General features: G+C 44.0%; 1 protein-coding gene across 6 annotated transcripts in view; it reads right to left on the bottom strand.

The window, feature by feature from the left end:
- LOC135215433 (rho guanine nucleotide exchange factor 7-like) overlaps positions 1-9964 on the bottom strand; it is a 126801-nt gene that overhangs the window by 64124 nt on the left and 52713 nt on the right. For all 6 annotated transcript variants that reach the window (XM_064250081.1, XM_064250080.1, XM_064250085.1 and 3 more), the window contains one exon: positions 75-293. In XM_064250081.1, the coding sequence (XP_064106151.1) occupies positions 75-293 (219 nt within the window). The remainder of the gene's footprint in view (positions 1-74; positions 294-9964) is intronic.

Raw genomic sequence — 9964 nt, 5'->3', positions numbered from 1 at the left:
TCCAGATGTCAAAGCACTTACAAAAAGTGTTCCATCTAAAAACATATAAGTATAATATAAACTGTACAACTCACTTGTATTTTTCTAGTATGCACACAGCTCGGGGATGATTGGAACAATAAGCTTTATGAACACCCTGTAGTTTTGGTGCTAATGACAAAAATACACCACCAATTCGCTGCTCTCTTGATGGCCTCTCTGCCTGTTCTTCCAAACTTTTCACTAGTAATGTATGACAGTAGCACACATCTTCAAGGTTTCCTATTAACTGGCAATATTCTGCTTCTAGTAGTCTGTAAAATGTGAGCGTACAATAAGAATATAGTCAAAACATTTACAAAATTATAATAATGCCACACTGCAAAGTAAAATTAAATATTTAACATCACATTACCCAGGACTTATATCCATGTACAGTAGTTCAAAGGGCTGAGTTATGAATGATTTTTATTATTTTACAGAAAAAACCATTTGAGACTTGCTCTTCCAGTACCAGATTATAACCACACAAATCATGCTCAATGTATATCCTAACTTCCTAACATGCTGAAACAGGCAACATTATCTGGTGTTGGTGTAAGCATCTGGCACACGCCTGTGATGGCCATAAAGAAGTTCTTACCATGTGTCAAAAATGATGATTTGAAAGTCTTACCATGTGTCAAAAATGATGATTTGAAAGATATAAAATGGAAGACTGGCTTGTATGAAAAGACTTTGTATGCACATCTACAGAATCAGTTTAAGTATTTAGAAATATACACAAAAAACTATTGTATTACTTTTTCCTGGCTGGCTCATGTAAAACTGAATGAACACTTGCTTATGTATTATACTGGTAGCCAAGATCTAAAATAAATCCTGTGTGATTTATCATGAAGCACATTGGTCATTATCAATGTTATCAATGGACTGCAACTGTCAAAGGTGTGTACACTAATATCAAGTGCTAAGAAGTCAAATCAAAATTCTTAACACTAGAAAAAATTAAGTGAAAACTACAGTCGGCCCTTGACTTTTGCTCAATTACACAAGATTAACCTATGCAAATTTTGAAATTTTCAGCTAGAAAATATTCCAATCATTATCAAACTTTATATAGGTAAATAGGTCATCAAAATAAGAAATAGTTTCCTTTAGTATTAGCATACACAGAGAAAGAGAGTGAGTTTCTCTTTTGAAGTCATTTATAAACAGAAGCATTCTGTAAGTTTTGGAAAAAATGTTATTGTTATAATACAATTAAGTTTGTTCATACTTACCTGGCAGATATATATATAGCTGTATTTTCTGAAGTCCGACAGAATTTCAAAACTCGCTGGTACACGCAGTGGGCGGGGCCAGGTGGTAGTACCCATTCCCGCCGCTGGGAGCGATATCAGAAACCCATTCCCATTTTCTATCATATTTTATTAATGGCCACTGTCTCCTGAGGGGAGGAGGGTGGGCACTTTAATTATATATATCTGCCAGGTAAGTATGAACAAACTTAATTGTATTATAACAATAACATTTTGTTCATGCAACTTACCTGACAGATATATATATAGCTGAATCCCACCTTCGGATGGTGGGAAGAGACAGAATAGGATTTGTAGGAAACTTAAATTAAGTAGATAATATATATCTTGGTTCCTCACCTGTTAGCAAAGTAGACTCTGTGATTACTGTCACTTAAGACCTGCTTTTGCTTAATCAGAGTTGCCAGCCAGGTGGAGGACCTGTAGTGCGGGGCCTGTAGTGGCTGGTGCGCTCTGGATGATCTGTCAACTGGGACGTGACCTCAACGTGACAAGACCATCGAGCCATACATATGAGGGCAACGAAGCAACTGACCACCACCTGACCAACTATCCAAAGACCCTTTGAACACTAAACTAAGGGATGGGAGATCTTCACACAAGACTCACCACAACCTAAAAACACAATAATAAAAAACTAACTAAACCTAACTGAGGGATAGGGAAAGAGCTACCTCCAGCCCCCAAGACTGTGTCTGCAGACACGTATGGCCCAAGAGAACAACAGTCCTCGTATATCGTTCTCACATCTCTCAAGTAGTGTGAGGCGAATACAGAATTGCTCCTCCAAAAGGTGGCATCAAGGATGTCCTGATCGACATGTTCTTTTTGGAGGCAAGCGAGGTTGCGACCGCTCTGACCTCGTGAGCTTCACTTGCAAGAGGCTCAAATCAGTCTTCTGGTAAGATGAATGAGCCTCTTTTATAACGTCTCTCAGAAAGAAAGCCAAAGCATTCTTGGACAATGGTAAATCGGGTCTCTTCACAGAACACCACAGATTATCTGAGGGACCTCGTACCTCCTTCGTCTTGCGAACGTAAAACTTGAGAGTCCTGACAGGGCACAGGACTCTCTCAGGTTCTTGGCCCACAAGGCTTGTCATACCCTTAATCTCGAAGCTCTTGGGCTAAGGGTTAGACGGGTTCTCGTTTTTCGCTAAGAAAGTGGGACTCAAAGAGCAGACAGCGTTGTCACCTTTGAAGCCCACCTGTTTACTAATGGCTTGAATTTCGCTAACTCTCTTCGCCGTCGCCAGAGCAGTTAGGAAAAGAGCTTTCTTTGTCAAGTTCCTAAGAGACGCAGTATGGAGAGGCTCGAAAGGACTCGACATCAAAAGTCTTAGAACTAAGTCTAAGTTCCAGGAAGGAGGTCTCGCCTGAGGTATCTTAGTTGTCTCGAACGATCTCAAGAGATCGTGAAGATCTCTGTTGTCAGTAAGGTCTAGGCCTCTGTGCCGAAAGACTGCTGACAGCATACTTTTATATCCCTTGATGGTAGGGACTGCCAACTTCTGCACATTCCTTAAGAAAAGCAGGAAATCGGCTATTTGGCTCACAGAGGTAGTGGAAGAGGAAATTCCCTCCTTTCTACACCATGCCCTGAAGGAAGCCCACTTCGACTGGTAAACAGCTCTCGATGAAGCCCTCCTTGCGTTGGCGATCGCTTTCGCAGCTGATTTAGAAAACCTCTCGCTCTGGCCAACTTTTCGAATAGTCTGAACGCAGTCAGACCAAGAGCAGAGAGGTTTTTGGTGATATCTTTCGAAGTGGGCCTGTTTGAGTAGATCTCTCCTCCAGGGCAACGTCCTTGGGAAGTCTACAAGGGAGGACATTACCTCCGTGAACCATTCTCTTGCGGGCCACATCGGGGCGATCAGGGTCAACCTCGTCCCCTCCGACGCCGCGAACTTCCTCATGACTTCCCCCATGATCTTGAATGGCGGGAAGGCATACAGGTCTAAGTTCGTCCAATCCCAGAGCAGTGCGTCTATAGCGATCGCTCCTGGATCCAACACAGGGGAGCAATAAAGAGGCAACCTCTTTGTCCTCGACGTCGCAAATAGGTCGACCAGAGGACGTCCCCACAGCTTCCATAGCTCCTGACAAACGTCTTGATGCAGAGTCCATTCTGTCGGGCAGGATTTGGTCCTGTCGGCTAGAAGGTCCGCTCTGACGTTCTGGATTCCTGCGATGAATCTCGTCAGGATCTTGACTCGCCTTGCACTTGCCCACAGCAGAATCTCCTTCGCTAGGTGAAATAGAGGTCAGGAGTGTGTTCTCCAATGATTCTAGGTACGCAAGGGCCGTGGTGTTGTCGAGTTGACTTGAACAACTTTGTCTGCAACCTTTTCTTCGAAGAACTGTAGCGCCAGGAAAACCGCCGCTAGTTCCTTCACATTGATGTGCCAGGACACCTGTTCCCCCCTCCAGGTGCCTGACACTTCTTCCCCTTCCCAGTGTTTGTCCCCAACCTCGACATGGAGGCGTCGGAAAAACAACACACTAGGTCGGGGCTCAGAAGCTTTAGAGATAAACCCTCTCGAAACTTCCGAGGATCGAGCCACCATCTTAGATGGCTTTTCACCGATTCGGTGATCTTCAAGGTCGCATCCAGATCCTCTGACTCTCCATTCTTCTGCCAGGAAAAACTGGAGAGGCCTGCGGTGTAGTCTCCCCAGGGAAACAAACTTTTCCAGCGAGGAAATGTTCCCCAGCAGACTCATCCATTCTCGCCGAGCTAGTTCCTTTCCCCAGGAAGGCCGAAACTCTCTCTAAGCCTTGCAGCTGTCGTTCCTGGGACGGAGACGCCCGAAAAGCCACTGAATCCATCTGAATCCCCAGATACACGATGGACTGTGTGGGGTCAAGATTGTGACTTTTCGAGGTTGACAGAAGTCCCAGGGACCTCGCCAAGGCTAACGTTAACTGAATGGTCCTTCAGACACCTCTCTTTCTGACGACGCTCTGACTAGCCAATCGTCGAGATAAAGAGATACTCTTATCCCTGCAGAATGTAACCATCTCGCTACATTCTTCATGATCATGGTAAATACATCGGAGCCATCCTTAAGCCGAAACAAAGGGCTCTGAATTGCCAGACTTTGTCTTTCAAAACGAACCTCAGATACTTCCTGAAAGAGGGTGGATTGGAAACGTGAAAAAGTTTACACACATGCGTCCATGCAGGCGTCATAAGGACACCAATTCCAGTCGCCCGGTTCTCCAAGGCTTCCTCGAACAGACTGAGGCGTTTCCATTTTGAACTTTATCTTTTCTATGAAAAGATTCAGCCTGCTCACGTCTAGGACTGGACGCCAACCGACGACTGCTTCGGTACCAGGAAAAAGTCTGTTGTAAAATCCTGGTGACCCCAGGTCTAAGACCTGCTCCACCGCTCTTTTCTCGATCATTTTGATCTAAAAGATCGAAAAGAATTTGTTGTTTCTCCCCTTGTATGAAGGAGAAAAGATCTCTGGGAGTTGTGGATAGGGAGGAGGATCTAAAAAGGGGATCTTGTACCCCTGTTCCACGATTTTTGAGGGACCAAGGGTCCGTATCCTCTCTCTCTCCATGCTCCCGCAAAGAACTTCAGTCTGGCTCCGACTGGTGTCTGAAGGACTTGATCTTCACTTGCTTGCTTTTCGGCTAAAAAGAAGCTCTTCCTCTTGAAAGCCCTCTCCCTCGAGGAGCAGCTCTCGAGGGAGGAGCCCCACGAAAGGGTTTAACCTTCTTTGGCGGTCGTCCAAAAGAAGACGTAGTAGGAACTGCGGGACGTCTCGAAGACTGGGCCAAGAGGTCCTGAGTAGCCTTCTCCTGTAAGCTACCTGCCAGGTCCTTCACCATAGTCTGGGGGAAGAGATGGTTTCGAAAGAGGAGCGCAAAGAGAAGCTCCGCTTTCTGAGCCGTAGTAACTGATCTTGCAGTAAAATTGCAGAACAGCGCTCTTCTTAAGAAAAGCAGTACCAAAGTGGATACAACTAACTGCTTCCGAACCATCCCTGACGGCCTTGTCCATGCAGGTTAACACACTGGACAGCTCCCCCAAACTTAACGAGTCCGGACTCCTAGATTGAAGATCTAGGACTCCCAAGCACCAGTCTAAAAAGTTGAAGACTTCGAGAGTCCTTAAAAGTCCTTTCATGTGATGGTCTATCTCCGTAGGCGTCCAAGAAATCTTAGCTGTCGACAAAAGGGACCTCCTCTGGGCGTCGACCAAACTAGCAAATCCCCTTGGGGATGACGAAGGGATCTTCACACCTACTTCGCCCTTTGGTCTCATACCAAATGCCCCCTTTTCCACTGAGTCTTGAGGGAGGAAGGGCGAAAGTCGACTTGCCCTGATCCTTCCGTCGTTCCATCCAGTCTTGTAATTTCTTAAAAGCCCTCTTGGTGGACAGAGAAGTCTTCATTTCCACGAACTCCGGGATCTTACAAGACTTCGATGAAGAAAACTGAGAGGGTGGAGACCTGGGAGCTGCAGGCTGGAACTTGTCTCCAAAAGACGAGCGTAACAGCCGCACCAGCACTTTATAATCCGAAACGGACGAAACCGACGGCTGCTCCTCCTCAACCGAGTCCGCCGGACTACTAAGCTCTCCTTCCTCCCTATGAGGAATCTGAGACTGCTCCTCCGGAGAGGGCGTGCGCCCAACGGGACTAACTTTCAACAAAGATCTCCGAGGTTTGGGTGCAGAAGCTTCTTCAACGCGACCGACCTTCTGTCGATCCTTAGAGCATGAAGGAAGAAGAGCGTCTTGACAGCGCTGAGCATCATGAGAGGCGACTTGGGTTGCCCTAACTCGCTCTAAAGAAGCATCCTTACGCTTCCCGCTAAAGCGTCCAGACTTAGCTTTCAAAGCGTCATTCTGTACGCTCTCGAAAGCCATTTCTTGCGGAAAAGCGTCCACAAAAGCGTCCTGACGAGCGTCGTCGTCCTCTAGAAGCGTCCTCCCAGGCGTCCTGAAAAGCGTCCTGCCGAGCGTCCTCAAAAGCGTCCTGAAGAACGTCCTCCGAAGCGTCCTGACGAGCGGTCTGCGCAGGACGTCGAGAGGGAAGCAAAGCGTCCTGACGAGCGGTCTGCGCAGGACGTCGAGAGGGAAGCAAAGCGTCCTGTCCACGTGACTTCTTACTAGAAGAACGAGATCGGAGGAGCACCGAAGGAGACGCAGGAGGAGAAAGAGACGAACGAGGAGAAGGAGAAAGGGGCTGCTTCGTCCTCTTGACAGGCAGCCTCACGTCCTTTCTACGTTTAGGCTCGACTGTTGGGCGTGTCTTCTGAGCCATCAAAGCCGACAACTGGTCCTGAAGGGACACAAGAATGTTCTTCATAGGTGAAGAAACTAAGGAGGCGAAGGGCTGAACCTGCGAGAAGCCGAGGGGCGAGGGGACGCCTCCTTCCTTCTCACAGGTACAGCTACCTGCTTCTCAGGGATACGCGCCTGTGCGCGCAACCCAGCGACCTCGTCGGAAGAGATTTTACCTCTCTTCTGAGGTGGAAAAGCGTCATAGGCTTCCTCCGAAGAAAGCGGCGATGCAGGACGTGAAGCGTCCTCAGCACGAAACGTCCTTTTCAGCGGACGAGAGTCTCTCCGAGCCCTACCCCACGCCCTCCACCCCTTGCGAGGACGCTTTGGAGGACGAAAAGCAGTCCTTAAGGATGCGCGCCCATGCGCGCTCCTTGACAGCCTGGGACTTTGCAACAGGTCCTGCCGAAGGGACGCCAGATCGGTGGGGAGCCCCCGTAACCCTCTTGCGGCTTTCGACATACAGTGGGGCCTCGCTTAGTCACGGATCAGCAATCACGGATTCAGTTAATCACGGGTTTTTCCTCAGACCACTTCTCAATCTAGGCTACTAGGTATATCACAGCATCGAGGGCTTGTCCGTTGTAGGCTAAGCCTCGTCCGGTTCCGATAACCAGCAAATGCATGAACATATTTACATTATATATTAACTGACAATAAAGGTAATAAAACCATTCTCACCTTATATATTATTGGCATATCTTCATAATATTGTAGCCTATTCATGAAATAATTCCACATCATTGACATCAACTTGTAGTTGAGCGGCCAGCAGAAATGTAAACATTGAGTTACACTTAACAGCACCTTTGCCATTCTTAACCTTTTAGAAATGTTAATAGTAATAGTGTAATTACAGTAGTAATAACATTTAGGAAAACATTACTTTTCAATTCGAACTTCATTACTGTTTTGGTATAACTAATCAACTTCTCTGAACACTGCAGTCATACAAACGATAATTGTCATAGATTATCGTATTGTTTGTTTTGCGATCGGCAACGAAGCGTAAATATAATAAAACCATTTTTTACCTTATATATTATTTCATATATTCATAATAAAACGCATATCTTATCATTGGCATATCTTCATAATAAAAAGCCTCTTCAAGGAATAATTCCTTGGGGAATGCATTTTTCAAAAGACAAAAATACACTTTACATGTTTACAGCATGCAATGATTTACTTTATTTTGAGTGATTACATTAATTTTACAGTATGGTACTCTAAGCAGTACAGTAACTATTTTTTTCATAAATGTATATGCATTCACGAAAAAAATACGTATGACAACCGTGTCGTCACCAAACCTAGTCTCGTTGGTACATACTATTTTTACACAATGTGAGTGGATACACTGTTCTACAAACTACCGATGTATTTTTACGTAAGTATCCTCTAAATTCTGTCATAAATCACTTTACTTACTTTTTTTGGAGCCCAAATACTATGTATATCCCCGGGAAATTAACGAAATCTCGAATTTTATCACAGACCAAGATTCACTAATTACTATGTTTTCTTCTTCTTTTTCATGACTAAATGCATTTTTATTTTAGGATACACTCATTTAAAAAATTTTCAAATACTATGAATGTAGATGCAAAATCTCTCTCTCTCCTCTCTCTCTCTCTCTCTCTCTCTCTCTCTCTCTCTCTCTCTCTCTCTCTCTCTCTCTCTCTCTCATCACTATTACTGATCTATTATTCTGATTTACGAAACTGCTTCAATACAACTTTTATAGTTGACTCAATGAATTTACACATTATAACAGTATACAAAAGAATATCTTATCACTATCCATGTTTCATTTCTTATCACCATAAAAACAATATTTAAAATACAAATTTCATTTTTGTTAATTCCTCCCAGCTAATATCTTAGTAACCAGTATTCTCGTCCCAAGCTTGCCTCTCCTCAACGCTTGACTCAACAGTTTACTTCTCATCCCAAGTGCTCTCCTCTCTCTCTCCTCTCTCTTCTCTCTTCTCTCTGCCATCTCTCTGCTCTCTCATCGTCTCTCATCTCTCTCTCTCTCTCAATGAAATATTGAAATTACTGCTATCATAATATCATTTCACTATCCATGTTTAACAATTCTTATATCATCATAAAATATTTAAAATACTAATTTCATTGTTGTTATTCTCGCAGCTAACGATAGTCAACCAATACTCCTAGGCCCAACGCTGCCTCTCTCAAGAGCTATTCTCGTCCTAAGCTGCTATCGTCTCAAGGTCTATTCAAGTTACTCTCGGTCACAAAGCTGCTCTCTCTCTCTCTCTCTCTCTCTCTCTTCTCTCTTCTCTCCTCTCTCTCTCTCCTATCTCTCAATGAAATATGAATTACTGTATCATAATTATCATAAACTATTATGGTACAAAGTTAATAATACTAATAATAATAATAATAATAATAATTTCCATTAACTAAACTTTCGTTCCTTTTAGCAAGCAAAAATTGTTTTCCCAAAATAATTCTTTCGGTAATAAACACGTCCATGCAGGCTGATTCAGCTAAATGTAAACCAAAAGACAAAAAAACTAGATTTGTTTAATTGCTGTTAATTTTTTTTTTTTTTTGCCCTGTTTTTAATACATTAATATTATAGTTAGGTATGCTGTAAATCATTACAGTAAACTCAATGTTTTTTTATCATAAATATGTTCATTCACGAAAATAGATATACTATGTACTTTTCGTTTGGTGCAGCAGGCCAAATCATGAAAATCGGGAAGGAACTTGTTAGGTAATTATATTTTTGGTTTGCCTGATACTTGATGCAGGGGGAAATTGAAAATAGGAAAGAATAACTTTGAAAACCTGTCCTTGAATTTAGTTTTAAGGTGATAGTTGAAAGAAATATTTGGTGCCTTGAAACTAACAGTAGGCAGTTCTTAAACCATTGAACATAGTGGTCTTGGGTGGGTTTTTAATTAATTAAAGGGTAGGCGGTTTCAAAGCAATTTTTCTGGGGGAGGGGGGAGGTACCAGGCTAAACATCGGGTATTTACTTAATCGCGGGGGGGTTTCTGGGTGCCCACCTATCCCCCGTGATTAACGAGGGCCCATACTGTATCCACTCCCTGAGTCCTGGGGAGTTCCGATTAGCGGGTTCTAGGCCTAAGGAGGCCATTCTGGGGCCGATTCTGACGCCCCCTTTCCCTCCAACAAAACTAGGGGGCACGATCACACACTTTTTCACTGCGGCCACGGTTTTTTCCAAGCTGCAACCTTTAGATTTCTAGACAGCGTAAAGACTCTAAAATCAGGAGAAACGGGCATCATTACCTTCTCTAGACCAACAGAATCAGGGCCCGAAGGCAAACACATCACAGGTTTTAGGTTGAACAAATTC

This window comes from Macrobrachium nipponense, chromosome 5 (genome assembly GCF_015104395.2).
Source record: "Macrobrachium nipponense isolate FS-2020 chromosome 5, ASM1510439v2, whole genome shotgun sequence".
NCBI classification, from domain to species: Eukaryota; Metazoa; Arthropoda; class Malacostraca; order Decapoda; family Palaemonidae; genus Macrobrachium; species Macrobrachium nipponense.
Note: the sequence above shows the minus strand (reverse complement) of the source record. Positions and strands in the feature narration are given on the sequence as shown.